Source organism: Cynocephalus volans, chromosome 10 (assembly GCF_027409185.1).
Source record: "Cynocephalus volans isolate mCynVol1 chromosome 10, mCynVol1.pri, whole genome shotgun sequence".
NCBI classification, from domain to species: domain Eukaryota; kingdom Metazoa; phylum Chordata; class Mammalia; order Dermoptera; family Cynocephalidae; genus Cynocephalus; species Cynocephalus volans.
This window is the reverse complement of record NC_084469.1, coordinates 95151093-95173408: the sequence shown is the minus strand read 5'-3', so window position 1 is coordinate 95173408 and position 22316 is coordinate 95151093. Positions and strand designations below refer to the sequence as shown.

At 51.3% G+C, this 22316-nt stretch overlaps 1 protein-coding gene across 1 annotated transcript; it reads right to left on the bottom strand.

Annotated features, from left to right (window-relative positions):
• Nucleotides 1-509: 509 nt before the first annotated feature.
• GNA15 (G protein subunit alpha 15) lies at nt 510-21768 on the bottom strand. The gene is made up of 7 exons (XM_063112048.1): nt 21624-21768; nt 14569-14753; nt 9100-9254; nt 8323-8451; nt 5073-5202; nt 3711-3864; nt 510-1423 (listed from the first exon to the last, which is right to left on the bottom strand). The coding sequence occupies exons 1-7, from the start codon at nt 21766-21768 to the stop codon at nt 1197-1199; spliced, it is 1125 nt and encodes a 374-aa protein (XP_062968118.1). The 3' UTR covers nt 510-1196.
• Nucleotides 21769-22316: the final 548 nt, after the last annotated feature.

Genomic DNA, 22316 nt, shown 5'->3' with positions numbered 1-22316 from the left:
TTTTTAAGTAAAAACAAATGTGTTGGATGAATGAATAGAACTGTGGCCCTGCCATCTCCCAGGTGTCTGACCTTGGTCAAATTACTCCATTTCTCTGTGCCTCAGTTTCTGCATCTGTAAAATGGGGATGAAACCATTTGCACTATATAGGGCTGCCCTGGGGATGGTGGGAAACCGTGATCCAGAGTAAGTGAAGCCATAACGCCTTCATCCTGATCAAAGTTGGGTGGGGGCTGCTGCTAGAATTTTGGGTGAGTAGCAAAGGAGGGGTGTGCTCAAATGTCCCCCCAGCTGGGGAGAGAGGCGGGGCTCCACCTTGTGGCTTAAAGTGAGCACTGTCCTCCATAGCTCCAGGTGCCGCGCCCCACGCGGGTGGGCGGATAACAGGTAGAACTTTTTCTTCCTTCCCCACTGCAGCTGCTGGCACCTGGGGAAGGTAACCTGAGAAGGGAACGTGGCGGCGGGGTAAAGATGACATTGGCGACATGGCACCTAAGAAATCACAGGTCTCCAGAATGTCACTTCTTTAATGTCTACCCCACAAGGGGCCCCGCAGAAGGTGAGCGAATAAATACAGGTTGTTACGATACAGCATGCTCGGCCCCCCAGCCTGGGAAGGAGGGGGATCCTGCGGGCCTCTGTTTCCCTCGTCTGCAAACCGGGGCAGGATACACTGAAAGGGACAGCGTTTCTTTGGGGTCTCGTCCCCCTGGCAAAGGCAAGTCCCTGCCCTACCCTGATTCTCAGGCTGGGAGATGCCCTCCGGAAGGGAGTTCCTCCTCCTGTCCACTAGGGGACCCCACAATCCACTCCAGAAGGCGCCTGAAAGACCACATCACTCCCAGACTCCTGCCCAGGAGGTCACATGCCCAGAGGTGGGGCTCTTGAGAGACACTCACCCACCCAAGTCCTCGATCCTTGATTTCTTCACCTTTTCCTACACGCTGGCATCCCAAAGGACCACTTTGCTCCCTCCTTTTCAAAGGAGGTAAACTGAGTCAAAGGAAGGGGAACTCAGGGGGGCTGTCCTGGTGAAAAACAGAGAGGAGAGGGGGCGGGCCACCCATCCTCCGCCTCGCTCACGAATGGGCCTCCTGCCACCCGGGCCTGAGGCTGGAGCCACAGGAGGGGCATTTGGGGGCCACTCTGGCCACCCACCTGCCCACAGGTGCCACCTGCCCCCTGCGGGGCCTGGGTCACAGCAGGTTGATCTCGTCCAGGTAGCGGGCGAGCACCGAGTCCCGCACATCCTTGAAGACCTTGCGGATGTTCTGCGTGTCTGTGGCACACGTGTAGTGGCTGAAGAGGCGTCGGGAGCGAGGGCCCTTCTTGCTGCCCTCGGGGCCGTCCAGGCAGCCTGTGTACATGCTGGTGTACATGCCCAGGATAAACCTCTTGGCTGCCTCCACATCTTGCTTGGGGCCTGCAGGGACAGAAGTGGGACAGGGGGAGTCAGGACCCTCCCTCTTGGGACATAAGGGGGCTCCGGAGACCCTCTTCCCCATAACCAGGGCTGGAAAGATCTGGGAAATTCTCCCACTGTCCTTTCTGGGTTGATGCCATCTTTAGTCATCATAGCTGGTCACATGACTCATGCCCAGCCAAGGGGAGCATCAAAGGTTTGCAAGAGTCACATGACCTGAAATGAACCAATGAGACTCAGCTCTGGGACTTTAGACAGAACTGGGTTAAAGAAAGACCCTCTCTCTTGGCTGGGCATGGAGCTGGGAGAAGTGGGAGCTGCAGGGCTGTGCGGATAGGGAAGTTGAGGCCCAAAGAGGAAAAGGGAGTGCCCACAGTCAGCCTGGGAGGCTGCCCTGGTGAGGCATGTTGGGGAGCTCAATGCACACATAGTGAAAGCACAAGGTCAGGTAAGGGCTTCCGGAGCGCTACTCCTGTGTCTCTGTGACTCACTGGTTGGGTTGTCTAATGGGTTAATTTCTGTAAGCTTTGTGAGCCTCAGTTTCCTCATTTGTAAAATGAGGATCCTCATTTGTAAAATTTGTAAAGTTGTAAAATTTGTAAACTAAGGATCTAGCCTCATAAAGCTGTTGTGAAGATTCAACATTGTGTAGAGGTCTCGGTGTTTACTCAACAGAAGCCTTCGTGGTTGTGAGAGATCAACATTCTTTCAGAATTGGCAGGGAAGTTTGGTGGTTAAGGCCAGTGTTTCCACATCCAGGTCCAGATAGCCTGGGTTCAAATCCTGCTTCTGCCACTCACAGCTTTGTGACTGTTGGTGAGGGACTGCACCACTCTGTGCCTCTGTTTCCCCATCTCTATAATGTGAGAAGAATACGTCCTACTGCACAGGGGTTTTAAGTAAGAATTAAACTTAGCCAGGTAGAGTGTATCCATCAGGGTGGTAGATGTGTTAACTGTTGCTATTGTTTTATTATTATTATTATTATTATTATTATTATTGTCATAATATTATTTAGTACAGTGGAAGGAAGGGCTGAGAGCCAATAGTTGGCAAAGGGTGTTCTGGTCACTTGTCCCGGGAGGAAGGATAACTTCTGGGGGTTCCCATCGACCTGAATAAAAGACAAATCCCTCAAAACTATCCACCTTATCCTGTTCTCAAATCCTCTAAGCCGTGGCTTGATTCCCGGGGCTGCTCAGATGGGAAGGGGGTTCAGAAGTCCAGGTCTCCATCCTGCAGCAACTCAACATCTCTCTCCCAGACCCTGAGTCTTGTGGGTGTTATTGACTGAAATTGGCCTCATGGGCTCTGAGATGTGACAAGACCAGGGGTCAAATCCTGGTGACTTCACCAAAGCTTATGTTTACTGACTTGACCAGGTGCCAGGCATGCACTAAGGGCTTCATCTACCACGGTGGCTTGTATACTGGGGTGGACAGTGTCCCCCAAAATTCCTATCCACCCAGATCCTCAGACCATATTTGGAAACAGCGTCTGCAGATGTCATTAAACTTAAAATAAGCTCATACTGAATTAGGGTGGGCCCTAAATCCGGTGACTGGTAACCTTATAAGAAGAGAAGAGGATGCACAGACATAGAGAGAGGAAGGCCACTTGAACATGAAGGCAGAGATTGGAGTGATGCGTCTACAAGTCAAGGAGCGTTGGCCACCATCAGAAACAGGGACAGAGGCATGAAATGGATTCTCCCTCAGAGTCTCCGAAGGAACCGACCCTGCCAACACCTTGATTTTGGACTTCTAACCTCCTGAACTGTAAAGGAATACATTTCCGTTGTTTTAAGACACCTCGTCTGTGGTATTTTGTTACGGCAGCCCTAGGAAATGAAGACAGCTTGTCTTCAAGATGGTGGCCATCGCTTCCCTCCCTCTCCTATTTTGAATCTGGTCTGGCTTGAGCGATTTGCTTGACCAATAGAATGTGAGAGAAGTAACGTTCTGACACATCTGAGGCTTGGTCATGAGAAGCAGCTTCCACCTGGGCTGAAGTCTGTCTACCCCGAGACAGCCATCTTGTAAGGAAGCCCAAGCCACGTGCAGAAGAGGCCATCTTGGAAATGTATCTCCAATCCCAGACACCCACACGGATCAGAGACAAACTTACCCAGCTCAACCCCTCCCAAATTCCTGACCCACAAAGTCATGAGCAAAGTAAAATGGCTGCTGTAAGCCACTAAGTTTGGGGAGAGTTTGTTTTTCAGCAATAGCTAGGTGAGAGCTGCTTTTGGAAGGGGAAAGGTATAGAACGTCCTAGAACCACTCACCCTGGAAACTGGGGAAGTAGGTAGCCAGGTGGGAGGTGGGGATTTTCTCTTCTAGAATGTCGGTTTTGTTGAGGAACAGAATGACGGATGTACTCTTGAACCAGGGAAGTTCCAGGATGGTGCCAAACAAGGCCAGGCTCTCCTTCATGCGGTTCTGTGTTGCAGGGAGAAACAGGTCCTTGCTCCAACAGGCCAGCTCGGCCCCAACAGGAGACCCTCCCCCACGTGGAGATGGGGCTGTTGGCCAACTATCCACGGGATTGGCCTTGGCCCTACCTGCCGGCTGGGTCAGATGGGGTGTGCCCACACTTCGGGGTGCCTAGCTGCCTGTGTGCACCTATACTGGGTTGAAGAGTGTCCTTCCAAAGTTCATGTCCAGCTGGAACTTCAGAGTGGAACTTATTTGAAAATGGTGTCATTGAACATGTAATTAATTCAGATGAGGCCATGTTAGATTAGGGCGGGCCCTACGTTCAGTGACTGGTGTCCTTCTGAGAAGAGGAAATTTGGACACAAACACTGGGAAGAAAGGAGTCCACGTGAAGACAGAGGCAGAGATGGCAGTGATGTGGCCACAAGCCAAGGGACACCAAGGATGTCCAGGGGCCCCCAGATGCTGGAAGAGGCAGGAAAGATCCTCCCCCAGAGATTCCAGAGAGAGCTCGCCCCTGCCAACACCTTGATCTCAGACTTCTGGCCTCCAGAACTGGGAGAGAATACATTTCTGTGGTGTTAAGTCCCCCAGTTTATGGTCACTTGTGATGGCAGCCACAGGACACTCTGAGAGGGACACTCAGACACTGGAGTAGGGTGGTCCCCAATCCAATATGAGTGGTGTCCTTATAAAAAGAGGAAATTTGGGCACAAAGTTGATGCATGCATGTGCCCGTGTGACCATGGAGGTATGTATGACTCAGCAGAGGACATATCTATGAATGGGTGAGACAAGACCCAGCTGTCCCTTGGTGTGGCCAGCACGCGGACAGGAATTTCCGTGTGTGTGTGTGTGTGTGTGTGTGTGTCTGGGGTCCCGGCCACACACATGCTTGTGGGTCTGTGTTTCAGGATGCAACAGGCTAACGACAAAAGGGCAGAGGGTAAAGCTCTAAGCCAGGCCAGGCACACACAGGACCTTTCAAGAGCAAGGGCGGGCTGGCCAGTTAGCTAAGTGTGTGGAGCACGGTGTTAATAACACCGAGGTCAAGGGTTCCATCCCTGTACCAGCCAGCAGCAAAAAAAAAAAAAAAAAAAAAAAAAAAAAGTAAGGATGGGCCTTTCCAGCCACAGAGCTCCCTGCTCAGATGAGTGTCACTGGGCCAACAGGAGGAGAGTGGAGGACACGGTGGCCCTGTACCCACCTACCTCCTGGTTGTTTTCCTCCAGACACTGGTCGTACTCGCTCAGGGAGGCCAGGTAGATGAGGGCGATCACGTTCTCAAAGCAGTGGATCCACTTCTTGCGCTCAGACCTCTGGCCCCCGACGTCCACGATCCTATGGGCAACCGGGACGCCCCCTTTCAGAGCTCGGGCCTAATGAGGACCCCACTATGTGGCACCTGACCCCAGTCACATCAGGGATACTCCAAGATCAGTAACAGCAACAGCAAGAATTCGTGACTGCCACTGGGCCGATGCCTCTAGTGGTTTATCTCATGTCGTCCCCAGGAGGCAGAAATTAATCTCATGCCCATTTTACAGAGGAGAAAACTGAGAGGCAGGGAGTACAGGAGATTTTCCCAAGCTTGGGTTACACTGGCCCGCCTGCTTTCTACCCCACGGTGGAAGGTGGCAGGTTGAAGAGATCTGAGGTCCACTCTGCTTCTGGCTGGGTGCCCCGGGAGGAAATGGCCAAATGAGTCCAGGACTCAGTTTCCCCATCAGTGAAATGGGGCCACTGTGTTCTGAGTGGCCCTGGGAGTATCCAGCGGCCACACAGGTGGGCGCAGGGCTGTTCCAGAGCAAGCACCAGCCCCTCGTCTGTGGCCTAGGAGAAAGACCAGCTGCCACTCCACACACCACGACAAAAGCCTGACCCTTCCCCCACCTCCTTGTTCTCTCTTCTAAGAAGTGTGGGTCGCTGATAACAATCTGTGCATCATTTCCCTGGGGGTGCAACTCTGACTCAGGAAAGGCTGGTGTGGAGGCTTTGAGCCCAGGCCGGAAACCTCAAAGCGGGAAGGGACTTGACCCCTGTACAGGAGGGGAATCCAAGGCCGGTGACTCAGCAGTTGGGTTATGACTGGTGTCTTCCTCTCCTGATCCCTGAGACCAACCCCTCTCACACGTATTCAGAGTCCCTCAAACCCCCATATCTGGAGTGGGATGGGGGAGCAGTGATCGAGAGTGGGGCTCTGCAGACAGACAGGTGTGGGGTTGGTGACATGCTGGCTGAGGGGCTTCAGGCATCAGCTCTGTCTCCAGTCTCAGTTTCCTCTCAGCTCTTGCTCCATTCACTAGCCCCTCTCCTCAGCTGAGAACTTCTCAAGTCTCCTCACCTAAAAATCACCTCCTTAGCACGGCCTTCCTCTGGACTTCCCCAAACTCTACCTTCACTCCTAAACTTTAACCCATCCACCCACCATCCATCCATCACCATCCATCCATCTATCCGCCATCCACCCATCCACCCACCATCCATCTATCAACCAACCATCCATCCACCATCCACCCATCAACCACCCATCCATCCATCCACCATCCATCCACCATCCACCATCCATCCATCCACCATCCACCATCCATCCGCCATCCATCCACCATCCACCCACCATCCACCCACCATACATCCACCATAAATCCACCATCCACCCATCAACCACCCATCCATCCATCCACTATCCATCCTTCCACCATCCACTCACCATCCAGTCACCATCCACCCATCCATCCACCATCCATCTATCCACTCATCAACCAACCATCCATCCACCATCCACCATCCACCATCCACCATGCACAATCCACCATCCACCATCCATCCATCCATCCACCATCCATCGATCCATCCACCATCCATCCACCATCCATCTATCCACTCATCAACCAACCATCCACCCATCCATCCATCCACCATCCATCCATCCACCATCCATCCATCCACCATCCATCCACCATCCACCCTTCCATCCACCATCCATCCATCCACCATCCATCCACCATCCACCATCCATCCATCCACCATCCATCCACCATCCACCATCCATCCATCCATCCACCCACCATCCACCCATCCACCCACCATCCATCCATCCATCCACCATCCATCCATCCACCATCCATCCATCCATCCACCATCCATCCATCCATCCACCATCCACCATCCACCCACCATCCACCCACCATCCACCCACCCATCCACCATCCATCCATCCATCCATCCACCATCCATCCACCATCCATCCATCCACCATCCACCATCCACCCACTATACATCCACCATCCATCCACCATCCATCCATTTATTCATCCATCCACCATCCATCCATCTATTCATCCATCCACCATCCATCCTTCTACTCATTTATCTATCTATACAACCATCCATCCATCCATTCATTTACCTGCCCACCTACTCATCCACACGTTCACTCATCCTTCCATTTACCCATTCACCCACCCATCTATCCACCCACCCACACACCCATCCACTCATCCTTCTACCATCCACCCATCCACCTACTACCCATCCATTCCCTTCCATCTTTTCAACCATCCACCCGCATTTACCAACTTCCACTCTGATCTTGTGCTGGTGACTAAAGCAGAAGAATCACACTCAGCTCCTGACCTTGCGGGGCTCTCTGTCTAGTGGAGGACACCCATGGTAAATGGACAGATTAGTAACCTGCCTGGTGAGGACTATTGCAGAGGCAGAAGAGCATGTTTGGGGGATCCAGGAAAAGGAGGGACCAAACAGGGGTCTTTCTCAGGCATTGCCCTGCACCCCTCCTCAGCTCCCTGCCACCATCCCATGGCAACAGCTTTCACTAAGGCCATCAACGACCCTCTAACTGCCAATCAGAGAGTCGTCTTTCACTGTGTTCTTCTTGACCTCTCATTGACCTTTGACACTGGCCATCACTCTGCTGGATGACCCCTTGCTGCACCGACCCCTCTGTCTTCCAGCTTGCACCTGTGTGCGTCTGGTCTGGCCACCTCCCAGATGCTCCCAGGCACACCAGACTCATCCTGTCCCAAATGACTTCATTGTATGATCACCCCCACCTGCTGGCTCCACCATCTACCTCTGTCCCTTTGGCATAGCCCTGACCACAGAGCCTCTGTTTCCTCCTCCCCAGCAGCCCCTGAAGGGTTGGGACTGGCGAACTCCCATCCACCCTTCAATACCCCAATACCAATGTCCCTTCCTCCAGGAAGACCTCTCCTTCTGGAGCTCTGGTGCCACACTCTGGGCTCTTCCAGGTCCCAGTTCTCACTCCATGCTGTGGGAGGGGTGGGGAAGGCTGGAGGTGTCTGTGTCCGACTTTGCCTCCTCCAGCCTGGAAGCCCTTTGAGGGCCGGGACTAGGAAACTTCTAGTCGTCCTTCAGGGCCCAGCTCCTGTGCCCTCCTGCAGGACGCCCTCCCCACCCCACCCCAGGCTGAGCGCTCACCGCAGGTTGGTTTTCTGCACGGAGAAGCAGTACTCATTGATGCCGGTGGTGGGCATGCGGCTGCGGAGCACATCTTGGGCCGTGGGGACGTAGCCGTCCTCGGTGATGCGCTCCAGGTGGGACAGGTAACTATGGAGCAAGAAGCCCTGAGGCCCGGCCCTGCAGCCAGCCTCCCTATGCTTCCCAGAGCCCCACATGGGGCCCCGCGAGACCCTGCTGGGCAAGGAGAGCCCCCTGGGAGGGGCCGGGATCTCTGGGGTTTGCAGGTGGCCAGGAGCACCCCCATGAGGCAGTGGAGTGTGGGCGAGAAGGAGCCTCACCCCAAGGATGGTGTGACATCAAGAATAGCCTCACTGGGGAGCAGCATCACCTTCAGACAGGTGTCACCCCAAAGGTGACAGTGCCCCAAGAACAGAGACAGACTGAGAAGGGGGTCCCAGGCCACCCAATCACCCTGGACATCCAATATCATGCCCTAAACAACAGCACCCCCAAGAACACCACCACTGTACAGCAGAATCACCCCAGGAAGGACACCACCCTCCGGCAGGGTCGCCCCAGGGAGGACACCACCCTACAGCAGGACCATCCCACAGCCAGTCAGTGCCCACAGCATCTCCCGCAGTCTGGAGTCAGCTTGGGGCCCCCTCTGCCAGGTTTGGACCCCCGGGGCAGGGCCTACACTGGCTGCATCTCAGCCTCCAGCGTGCCCGGTGCCGGCTCTGCCCTCAGCCCTCCCGCACGCTCCCGAGCCCACGCCCAAAGACTCAGACTCACTACACGGCCGAGTCGAGCAGGTGGAACTCGCGCCTGCGCTCGTAGCAGGCCCGGATGCCGGCATCACTCCACAGCCACTGCATGGACACGGCGTAACGCTTCTCGAACGTGGTCACTTTGTAGGGGTCTTGGCTCATGACCAGGCTGGCGTGGTGCTGGAGACGGACAGACAGGGCCAGTCGGGCAGCCTGTTGGAGTGAGGTTGCCCCCCATCTCTGCAAGCCCCCCTTGCCTCTCCCTCAAGCAGATTCTCTCCCTCTGCCTTCTTTGCCCTCCTGAAACCCGTCTGATGGCCCCTGTGCCTCTGATTAGTCCTTCATCTGTTCACGCACGGATCTGCAGAGGCAAGGGCACAGGCCACAGCACAAGCGGCAGCAGAGGACACGTGTGCAGGATGGAAATGACACCCATGGGTACTGATCACCTTCTAAGTGTCCGGAGCCTGCTGGCTCTTTACATGGAGTGGCTTTTTGATGCCTCATTGACTCCTCTGACACAAGTCACTATGGGGTTGTCCCCATTTTACAGATTAGGTGACTGAGGCACAGAGCAGTGAAGCAATCTGCCCTGAGTGGGTCCCCCAGCAGGTTCCCCACAGTGACTTCTGCTCCATCCAGGCACCAGCATTGTTCAGACCTCTGCGATGGACTCTGTGTTTGTGCACGTGTGTGGGCTTGTGTGTGCACATGTGCGCAGATGTGTGTCGGTGTGGGCATGTGTTTGTGGGTACATGAGTGCATGCTTGTATACATTTGGGTGTGTGCGTAGGTATGCGTATGCGTGTGCATTTATATGTGGGTGCTGGCGTGTGCATTTATGTGCATGTGTATATGTGGGGCGTGTGTGTGTGCTTGTGCATGCACGTGTGTGCATTTGTATGTGCATGTGTAAGTGTGCATATGAGTGTGTGTGGCCAGGTCGGTGTTATACATGCACTTCTTAAGCATCAGCCCCAAACACCATTCTCTGGATGTTGGCTAGGGGGCCAAAGGAGTAAGAAGTCCTGGGCAGGATCTGGGGTCCCACGACCAAAGATGCATTGTTGGGTGCCAACTTGGCCATCCCTGTGCCTCAGGCAGGGCGCACACAAAGGCCATGTCCCAAGACATTTTCCCCATCAGCCTCCATGGGCTCAGGCCTTTTGCACCAAGTCTGGGTGGCCAGGCTAAGGCTGGCCCCAGCAGGGCCACGAGGAAAGGAATTTGAGATTGTCACAACCCCATCTGTGCTTCCCTGCAGTGTCTGAATTTTCCATAGTGGATATGTGTTTCTTTCATAATTACATTGTGTGTGGAGAACATCTGAGTGTGTGTGGGTAAAGGCTGGTGAGCCTGGGGAACATGGAGTGTCTGTGGGCAGAAATGGGTAATGCCTGGATGTTTGGGTAACCTCTGCATAGGATCAGGGAACTACAAAAAAGTTTGCAGCATGTTACAGGCTGAATTTTGCCTCTCCACACCAAATTCATATGCTGAAGTCCTAATCCCCAGGATCTCAGAGCACGACTGTATTTGGAGATAGTCTTTAAAGAGGGAATTAAGTTGAGGTCATTAAGATGGACCCTAATCCAATCTGACTGGTGTCCTTATAAGAAGAGGAGATTAGGACACAGTCAAACACAGAGGGATGACCATGTGAGGACACAGGGAGAAGACGGTGTCTACACGCCAAGGAGAGAGACCTCAGAAGGAACCAGCCCTGTCTACACCTTGATCTCAGACTTCCAGCCTCCAGAACTATGAGAAGATACATTTCTGTTGTTTAAGCTGCCCAGTCTGTGATACTTTGTTATGGCAGCCTGAGAAAACTAATACACAGCCTGAAAATATATTGGCTCCAACATTTTGAAAAACAGAGACAATCAACAAGAATAATAATTTTAAAAGCAAAAATGAGAGTCAACAGCCTTTTAAAAATTCTCAGGAATAATTATATTCCAAGTAGGCTCTGATTAGATCTTAACATGCTTTGAATGAAGTGGATGTGGGTCCTTTGAAGCTCTTACAAGGCAGGAGACTTTCCTTCTGAGATGGAGAGTGAGAGAGGGTGTCCTCTCTCATTATGTCTAATCAGTACTGTACTGAGATGCTAGCTTGTGCAATAAGGCAGGAAAAAAGAAATTAAAGATATAAGGTTTGGAAAGGAATAAATTACACTACAGTTATTTGCAGCTGACATAATTCTAAAAAAGGAAAATCTGATGTACTCTAGAGGTAAACTGTTAGAATAAACAAGCACATTTAGCAAGGTCCCTGAAAGCAAGGTCAACACACAAAAATCAATTATTTGTGTCTGTATGCTAGCTGCTAACCAGTGGGGGGGGAAATCAATTTAAATACCATTTGCCAAATAAATAAATAAGAAGAAATGCCATTTACCATAGCATTAAAAGACATCAAATATATTCAAACATATTCAGACTCCCTATATATATATATATATATATATATATATATATATATATACTGATTAATATAAATATATATATCAATCTAACAATGAACTTAAAAGACCTCTACACGAAAAACTACAAAACACTGCTAAGAGAAAATTTTAAAAGACCTGAATAAATTAAGTGATATACCATGTTCATGGACTGTAAGAGTCAGTATTTTTAAGCTGTCAATTCTCCCCACATTGATTTATAGATTCAATGCAATTCTAACCAAAATCCCACAAAGGGATGTGTGCGTGTGAGAGAGAGAGAAAAGTGTCAAGTTATTTCTAAAATTTATATAGTAATGCAAAGGACCTAGAGTAGCCAAAGTAATCCTGGATAAAAAGAAAGTGGGAGGTTGTACATTAGTGAATTTCAAGACTATACTTGGAAGCTACAATTGTTTTCAAGGGTAGATAAATAGAAGATGGAATAAAATAGCAAGTATGAATAGATCCAAGTACACGTGGACACTTGATTTATCACAAAAGCAAGACTATAATACAGCAGGAGAAAGGATGGTCTTTTCAATAAATAGTGCCGGGATAATTGGACATTCACATGGGGAAAAGAAAGGAAAGAAAATTAATTCCTGCCTCCCTACACAAAAATTAATTCCAGGTGGAATGTAAATCTAAATGTGAAACAATGTCTCCTAAAAAATAGCAATACAAAATTTTATCATGACCTTGGGATAGAAAACTATTTCTTAAACTGGCCACAGCAAAAAACATCATAAAAGATCAATAAATTGGACTTCATAAAAATTAAGAACTTTTATTCATCAAGATTCCATGAAAACAGTGAGAATGCAAGCTATAGATGGGGAGAAAATACAGGAAAAATCTATAACTAACAAGGCACTCATATCTAAATATATAAAGAAATTGCTACAAATCAGTAAGAAAAAATCTGACATGCAATACTTTTAAGAATGTGCATAAAACAAAACAAAAACAAATGAAAACAGTGGGCAAAATATTTGCACAGGTGCTTCGCAAAAGAGGATATCCAAGTGTCCCGCAAACACATAAAAAGGTGCTCAACCTCATTATGAGTCAGGAAAATACTAATTGAAACCACCATAAGATATCACCAAACACCCACCAGAATGGCTACAAAGTAACAACAGACAATGTCAAGTGCTGACAAAATGTGGAGCAACTGAAACTTCCCATACTGCTCGCAGGCGCCAGTGTGAATTGGTATAACCACCTGGAAAACAGTTTTGGTGTTTCCCACTACAGCTGAGTAGAGACATCCCTTATGACCCAGCAAATCTACTTCTAGGTAGATACCCAACAGAAATGCACATATTCTCATAATATACCTGGAGATGACCCACACTTCCAACAACCATAGAGTCGATAAAGAAATAGCAGCATATTCCTACGGTGGAAATGAACAAACCACAGCTACGCCCACGAAAACAGATGAGTCACTGACATGGTGTTAAACACAAGAAGCCACATGTAAGAGAATATGCTGTACGATTCCATTTATGAGAAATTAAATAAACAGGCAACCAGGCCGGCCCGTGGCTCACTCGGGAGAGTGTGGTGCCGATAACACCAAGGCCATAGGTTCAGATCCTATATAGGGATGGCCGGTTAGCTCACTTAGGAGAGCGTGGTGCTGACAACACCAAGTCAAGGGTTGAGATCCCCTTACCGGTCATCTTTATGTAGGAATAAAAAAATAAAAAATAAACAAAATAAACAGGCAACCAATCTATGGTGATAGAAGATGGATAGTGGTTACCCTTGGGGGTAGTGGTTACTCCTTGGGAAGGAGCCTCTCAGGACACATTCTGCTTCTTGTCTTTGGTGGTTGCTACATGTGTATTTGCCTGGTGACCATTTGCTGAGCTTGTCAGTTATGTCGTTTTTTGCACGCGTGTTATATCTCAATTTTTTTTTTTTTTTTTTTTTTTTTTTTTTTTTTTTTTTTTGGTGGCTGGCCAGTCCAGGGATACGAACCCTTGACCTTGGTGTTATCACCACCACGCTCTAGCCAACTGAGCTAATTGGCCAGCCCTTGATTTTTAAAATGGTACTTTTTCAAAAAGCCAGTACAGGCTGGTAGTTTGGATAGTGAGAACTTTGCTCTTCTGTTTGTGGACTGTGTATCTGGAGCAAATTAGTTCATCTCTCCGAGCCTCTTTTTCTCATCTATACAATGGGGATGAGGACGCTTGCAGAAAGGAGCCGCTGTGAGGATTAAGTATTCGTACCACCTCCTAACACGTATGAAGCCCATTCTCCATTCCAGTCACTGTTTTGAGAGCATTAGGTGCTTTTAAGTTACCGCATTCTCATATAATCTTCCTAAGTGGGTACTAGGAGTCCCCCCAATCTCCTGTGCAAAGTCCTTGAACCAGCGTGGATTCAAAATTCAGCAGCTTTCAGATTTCAGAAAGGTGATATGTTGCCTGCACCCTGTGGCATCCCTTGCCTTGTCCTGGCAGGGCCCGGCAGGACTCAGGACACCCATCCCAGGCAACTCTGTGCTGGGGGTCCCTTGGGGGAAAACAACAGAGGCGGGAAGCATGTCGGTGCCCACTTGCCTGGAATGCATGGAGGATCCAATGGGTGTTCTTAACAAGGAAGCCGAGATTTTTGCTGGGAGAGCATTTATCAGGATGAGGGGTGTGGGGAGAGACCCTGGGGGAGGCCGGGTTTGTGGTCAGGTGCATATGGGGGGGCGTCGCTGACAGTTCTGAGCTGGGCCAGCAGGGACAAAGAGGAGGGGCGGTGCCCAGACAGAATGGGGAAACAGACTCAGCCCAGGTGGTGACCGATGGTGTGTGGGGTGGGGTGCAGGGCAGACCAGGGGATCATGCTGTGGCTGCTGCAGGAAGGAAGACATCAGGCAGGACTCCCAGGATAGCATGCAAAGCAGAAGAGTGGTTTAAAATGCCCAGTCTGCAGGGGAGTCACAGTCCTGCCCTGGGAGATCAGGGCTGAATCCTGGGAGCCCGAGGGGACCCAGCCCTACCCTGGGGCCCGCGTGGAGAGGCTGGGGAAGCTCACCTTGCTCTCGGGCCTGCTGAAGGGGATCTGGAGCCGGTCCATTGCCTCAATCATGGCCCGCATGGACACGAAGATGTTCTGGTAGACGAGCGGCCGGAAGCCCTTTCGGTCCTCCTCCGAGTAGCCGGCCCCGTGGATGATCCGCATCTGCTTGATGAACGTGCTCTTCCCGCTCTCGCCGGGCCCTGGGGAGACAAGGCCACGCAAGCGGTCAGCCCTGCACAGGGGCTCCTGCCACCGCCAGACACCCCAGGTCGTCCAGTGCGGGTCGAACCTGCCCCATCGCCAGGCCTCCTGGGTTCAAATTTCAGCATGGCTAGGGCCTTGTCCTGTAACCCTGGGCGAGTGACTTCACTGCTCTGTGCCTCAGTTTCCTCATCTGTAAAATGTGGACTGCCCTAGACGCCGCCTGCTGAACGGACGTGAGGGTCGAGTGAGTTAATACTAAAATGCTCACACCAGGGGCCTGCAGGCCAAATCCAGCCAGCTGCCTGTTTTTGTATGTCCAGCAAGTTTTTATATTTTGTATCGTTTTGCCATTTCTAATACTTTTTATGATTATGGTTCTTACATTTTTAAAAGATTGAAGAGAACCAAAATAATATTTTGCGAGAGGTGAAAATTACACGAAATTCACATTTCGATGTCCAGAAATAAAATTTTATCAGCGCACGGCCCCTCCCATTTGTTTATGCAGCATCCTTGGCTGCAGCAGGGCTGAGTAGTCCTGACAGAGACTGTCTGGCCCAAAAAGCAGAAACTATCTGACCCTTTACAGAAGAAGTGTACTGACTATCCCTGGCTTAGCGTCATGGTAAGAGCTGCATAAGTGTTCTATATTATTCTGATTTACCATATTAATAATAATAATGACTGTTACTGTTTGCTTTAATAATTTCATGTAGAGAAACTTTTAGGAAATAAATAAAAGAGGATAAAAGTAATTAGAAAATTAAATATAAAAGAAAAAAATTTAATAAAAAAAGAGTAAGTGATTACTATAGCTGAGTGGTCAAAAAGGGCCTCTGAGCAGAAGAGACTTCTGAGGTTGAGATCTGAAGACTGGGAAGGTCGCTCTTGAGCCAAGATCTGGAGGAAGGGCACAACTGGCAGAGGAACAGCATGTGCAAAGGTCCTGAGGCAGGGCCGGGCCTGGCATGTTGGAGGAACAGCGAGGAGGTCTGTGTGGCTGGAGCAGAGTGAGCGAGGGGGAGGGAAGAGGGGAGGGGAGGGAGGGGACGGGGCAGGTCGTGCAGGGCCTGGTGGGCTGCGGGAGGACTTGGGCTTTCACCGTGAGGAAGGTGGGAGCTGTGGAGGGCTGTGGGCAGAGGACGGAGGGGCCTGACTCAGGTGCTCACAGGAGCCCTCTGGCGGCTGCAGGAAGGACAGGCTGTGGGGAGCAAGGGTGGGAACCGGGGTCCAGGCAGAAGTGACTGCAAGAATGGGGGTGGATCACGGCAGCCGCCATGGAGCTGCAGAGAAGGGGACATACTCGAGAGATATTTGGGAGACAAGATCGCGTGGCCTTGCCGATGGGCCGAACAGAACAGGGAGCGGAACTTGCAGAGCCAGCCACAGAATTTATAGGGCCAGGTGCAGATGATAGGAGGGGGCTCTGGGGGCCTCCCAGGTGCACACCCACGAAGCCGGCCCTGGGTCTGTGATAACAACACAGGAATCTTCGGGAGCCCAGGACTAGAAGCTCAGAGGCCAAGGCTTGGCTCCCTGCTGTCTGAGCTCCAAAATCCCAAGACCGCCCCTCCCCCGCTCTGGGCTTTTGTTTTCTCATCTGCAAAATGGGCACAGTATGCCCATTTTACAGGTGGGAGGGGCGAGGCTGGGAGGCTCATTCAGCATCGTGTTCCCCCCGACCCCAGCTTCTGGGGGACACTGGCATGCAGATAGGATGGGAAGGATAGGAAGGGGGGCTGGGAGTCCTTCCCGCCTCCCGCGGGATAAGGGTAGAGGGTTAGTGCAGAAGGAAATGAAACAGGGGCAAAAAAGGAAGGGAGTGGCCTGGTTGGAGCCCAGAAAGAGGAAATAGGAGCCAAGGCAGGAGGACTGTGGAAGGCGGGGAGGCAGGAGGTCATCACCCCCTTCCCCCACTCCCATCCCAGGGCTGGTCTCCCAGCTCCCCCAGCACTGCTCAGCACCAGGCACATCTGATGGCTGTGTGGCAGGTCTGGGGGCAGCCACCACCCCTCTCTGAGCCTTAGTTTCCCCAGGGGTCAAGTTTGTTGGACTCAAGGCCCAAGAAAATACTTGCAAACCAGCAAAATGAGAATCGGGTCTGCAGTTTGGGGAGGGGGGCTTCATGCCGGTCCCCTGCTTTCCATCACCGTCCTGCAGTTCTTGCTTTTCAGTGGGACTGGCAGCCACTGAAGTATTTAGGAGTAAAAAGGTATCAGGTCTGCGACTTGTTCCAAAATGGTTCTGAGAAACATGTGTGTGTGTTTAATATATAAATGTATAATAAACCACAGATACAATTATGCATTATACGAGTTACAAGCATATACGTAGATACTACGTATGTAGAGTGTATATAAGGGTGCTTCAAAAAGTTTGTGGAAAGATTCATAATAGCTTTCAATTCTATTTTTCCACAAACTTTTTGAAGTACTCTCATGCATATGTATCTAGTCTATACCTATATATGCGTATCTATCTATCTATGGAGAGAGAAGAATAAAGGAAATGTAGCAGAATGTTAACATTTGCAGAAGAATCCAGGTGCAACTTTTCTATACATTTGAAATTATTTCAAAACAAATTTGGGGGGGGGCGGGTAGCGGATCTGAACCCACGACCTGGGTGTTGCCAGCACCATGCTCTCCCAAGTAAGCTAAAGAGCCAGGCCTCGAAATTAAAATTTAAGAAAGAAAGAGGAAAAAACAAAAACAAAAACCCTAAATGCAATGTGAGATTGGATCCTGGGACAGAAAGAAAAGGCCTGAGTGGAAAGATGGATCAAATCAAACAAAGTCTGGAGTGTAGCTGAGAGTCGCGTACAGTAATACACCACGTCAATTGCTCCGTTGTGACAAAAGCCCGGTGCTCACACAAGATGCTAACAACAGGCGAGCTGGTGAGGAGTGGACAGCAACTCTTGGGACTATCTTTGCAACTTTTCTGGGCATCTAAAATTATTCTGAAATTAAAAGCTTCCTAAAAACAACAAAAAAAGCACCCACAAGTCCACAGTCTGAAACTCTCCAGGGTGGGCTGTCTGTGTCTCAGATTCCAGAATTTATTGCATTTTAGGTTAGGGACGCGTCAACCTCACTCATATTCCTGCAGCGGAACATCTGATTATGTACAATATGAGATAAACAAACATCCTCCCACCAGATCCTTCGAGGCACCCAAGGAGAAACCTGGTGAGCCCTTCCAGTTTTCGGAGCCTTGGCAATTTGGGGACCCCAGAGGTGTCCGTGAGCTCGCTTGCCCTTGACCGAGTGTTCACGGTGAGCTATGAGCTCGATGCGTACCACCTGGCCCGTGCCTTGGGGGATGACGCTTGGTTTCGATTTTCATAGGGGGAAACTGAGTCTCAGATTGGCGGAAGCAATCACCTTGGGTCACAAAACTGGTAGGTGTCCAAGCTGGGACTCAAACCCAGTCCTGCCTGAATCCAGAGCCTATGAGCTTTTGAATGACTATACCTGGAAGTTGCCCTTACCCTGGCTGAATAATACAATTTAAAAAATCACAATGAGCGTCATTTAAGTCTTACCATCTCCCAGGTCCTGGGTTAAGGGGCTCCGTGTATCCTCAGTCAATCCTCACAGATGCCTACTATTTTCCCATTTGCAGAGGAGACACGAGGGATCAGAGAGGTTAAGTGATCCATGCAGGGCCACACAGCTAGTGGGGGAGCAGGGAAGTAAACTCGGGTCCTTATGAGTCTTTCACCAACAAAATGGGACATGGCTGCTTGGGCTGCGCCAGGCATCAGCAAATGCTAGTTAATGTGATGTTTCTGTGGATACTGGGGGCTCAACACCTCCCCTGGGTGCTTCTGGACACAGCACTGAGACCAACGACAGGGGACTGGGCCTTCTGACCCCGCCCCTCCCAGTGGCCCTTGGTCTCCCCCAAAAGTGCAGAGAACCAACTGAAGTCACACCCAGCAACGCTAACTTCATTTTGTTGCAACGCATTGATTTTTTTTTTTCTCTTTCCCTCTTTTCTTCTGCTTTGTTTCATTAAAGAAAAAAAAAAAAATCCTGCTTGCCTCCCACAACACAGATTTTTGCAACTCATGAATGGGTCATAACTCAGTCTGAAAACTTCCCCGGAGCCTCCTCTCTGCAGCCCGTGACTGTCCTGAAGCCACGAAGGACACTGGAGCCTCTCCAGCCCCTCGATCCCCTGCTCCTGGGCAGAAATGGGGGGGGAGGGCGGGACATATCTGCTTTAGGAAACTCCCCAAAGTCCCTGCAGCCCAGACAGGAAGTGGCTGCTTCCTCCTGAGGATGAAGGAGGAAGTAGAACTGGGCAGATGCCAGGAAGAAGGCGGGTGAGCCGTGCCAAGCCCTGGCCATCACGAGGCAGCCCTCGCCAGCTCTGTCCCTGGGGACTCCAGCACCTCATCTGCTCCAGGAGACGTGGCTGCTGGGGAAATACCAAGCCAAGCTTAGGAAGCCAGAGGGGACGAGGAGCTCAGCTTCTAAGTCCCACTCTGACTCAGACCGGCTGCTGACACCAGACGAATCCTGCCGCCTGCCTAGGCCTCAGTTTCACCACCTGTCATTGGGGTTCTGTGGCTTTTCTATCCCCGAGGCAGATGAACAGGGCAGTCAGGAACACAGACTCTGGAACCAGAATTCTAGGTTCGAATCCCACCTGTGTGACTTCAGGCAAGTCGCACCACCTCTCTGGGCCTCAGTTTCCCTCTCTGGGGATACTAGTAGTACCTACCTCAAAATGCTAAGGACAGAGCTGGCTTTCTCATGGCTTTATTCTACTTCCTGTCAGGCACAGACACCCCCCACACCCACCCCAGCCCCTCCGGCCCTGACCCCCACTGCCATCTTCCTCAAAAGGATCAGCTGCCTCCAGAAAAAAAAAAATGAGTAACTTTTGGGTTCAGTTTCTCTTTTCAAGAAGATGGACAGATGTAGAGGTATCTCTCAAAACTGGGCTGGGGGTGGTCTTAACCACAGTCATAGCACTACCAGAGCTGGAAGGGGCTTGCTGATTTGGAGCTAACTGAGTAGTGCTCAGAGTGGTGTCAGGTGGGGACTTTCCCAGCTCCAGGACGGTGTGGTGCGATGTCTGCGGGAAATCCTGAAGCAGGATTCATCCATTCTTTCACGCATTTATTTGTCCATTCATTTAAGCATGTATTGAGCATCTACTGTATATCTTTGCCAGATGCTGGAAACACAGGAGTGAATAAGACAGACATGGTCCCTACCCTCGTGTTATTGGCTGTATAACCGGATGAACAGTAAACAACTAAACAAGTAAGTGCCTGACAGAACAACCACTAGTGAGGGCTGTCAAGAAAAATGAAACAGAGAAAAAGGAAGGACCGTGATAGAGCCATCTTTGTAGCCAGGGTAGTCAGAGAAGACTTCTCTGAGGAGGTGACACATGGCCTGAGACCTGCATGGAGGGAGAGGACCCGCTGTGCAAAGGCTGGAGTGATGCTGAGAGCTCTTGGCAGGGAGAACAGCAGGTGCAAGGGCCCTGAGGTCTGGATGAATGAACTTGAGATGCTCAAGGGGAGATCATCAAAACCAATCCACCTCTAGCCACATGGATCAAGAAAAACGGAGCAAAGGCACAAATGACCGATATCAAGAAAGAAAGAGGGGACATCACTACAGACCCTACAGACCATCAAAGGATAACGAGGGAGGATTATAAACAACTTTATGCCAGTAAATTGAACAACTTAGACAAAATGGACAAACTCTCTCAAAGACAAAAATGACCAAAGCTCACTCAAGAATTACATCACCTCGATAGCCCTATTTATTTAAAATAATCAATAGCATATATTAATAGATCATATATTACAAACATAATAATAGCTGATCTATTAGAGACATCGAATAGAAATATAAGAGAAATTAAATTCTCTACTAAAAACCTTCTAGGATCAGATGGCTTCACTGACGATGCTACCGGGGGCTGCTGGTGAGCTCGGCTGGTCAGAGCGTAGCCTTGTAACCCCACGGTCAAGGTTCAGATCTCCACACCAGCCCCCCGTCCTGTGGACACGGACCCCAGGGCCTCCCCAGTCAGTCCTGCCCCCTCACCCCGTTTTGTTTTCCCTCCAGCTCTTCTTGTTACTGGAAATCATTTTATTTGGTTGAGTTTACATGCTTCATGTCCAGCCTCCTCAGTGGAAAATCAGATCCGCAGAGGCAGAGGTATTTTCCACCACTTGCCACTGCGTCTGTAGGAGTTACTCAGCACGTCTTTCTTTTTTCTTTCTTTTCTCTCTTTTTTTGGGGGGTGGGGGCAGCTGGCTGCTGTGAGGGGATCCACACCCTTAACCCGGGAGTTATAACCAACTGAGCTAACCAGCCAGCCAGTAAATCTTGAATGAATGAATGAACGAATGAACAAACCAATCAGTGCTAGCCCCAGAGCCAACCCTGGACAAGCCCTCCTGGCCCCTGCTAGGGCGACAGGAGCGGGCGAGTCCTCGAGCCGGCCCCTCCCATGTGGGCCTGCCAGCCAGGGCCGTTTACACACCTGAGCTTGTCATTCCCGGGACATGACACAGGCAGGTAGGGCGTGCTGGGCCTGCCGGGCAGGAGCCTGGGCCCCGCCGGGCTGCCCGGCTCAGCCACCTCTTGCTCTGGCATATGCCCCACTCAGTGGACAGGCCTGGGCCCGGGGCCAGCACTCACACGCAGGGTGAGCAACTTGGCCTCTCTGAGCCTCAGTCTTCTCATCCGGAACATGGGTCCCCAAGCTCCCCCTGGCCCTGGGGGGTAGCATGGGTGCAGCGTGGGAGGCGTCCAACCCAGGCTGGGGGTCTTCCCCCCCTCCTGGTCCCGCTGCCCGCCGTGCCCAGGCCGGGACCGACTCACCCAGCAGCAGCAGCTTTAGCTCGGCCCGGTCTTGCTTCTTCTGTTCCAGGAGGATTTTGTTGATCTCCTGGTCGATGCGGGCTGCGGCCTTTTCATCCTCCGTCAGGCACCAGGGGCACCAGCGCCAGGTCAGAGAACGGGCCATGCTGGGGGCGCCTCAGAGGGCACGAGGCGGCATCGCCCCCGGCCCCCGCCGGGCAGGGCAAACCCTGCCCCGGGAGACCTCCGGGCTGCTTTCTGTTTGGGGGGTGACCCCCAGGAACCCCGACTTCCCTCCCTGAGGAGTGCTGGGAACAGGGCGGGGACAGGGAGGAGGGGACAAGGTGGGGAGGCCCAGGGTTCCCCGCCCACCTGCAGACCTGCCTGGACCCGGCTGAACAGGTTGACAGGCAAAGGGCGCCCGGGAGAGGTGACGTGGGTCCCCCGAGGCGGGCAGGGCAGCGGCGAGCAAAACCCCCGGCCACAGACTGGGTCCCGCCGTGGCCGCCGGGCCTTCGTTCCTCATTCTGGAGAAGGGATGGCCTCTCCTCCTCGGGTCGCCGATGCCATCCCCGGAGCTGCCACCACGCCTCCCAGCCAATTAGGAACAGGCATCACAGGGCTGCTACTAATAATTTTTTTTTAAGAGGAAATAGCTAAGGCCGGGTGGCACCTACTGTTTTAAATGCATCACTGTACTGGCCTGTTTCGTGC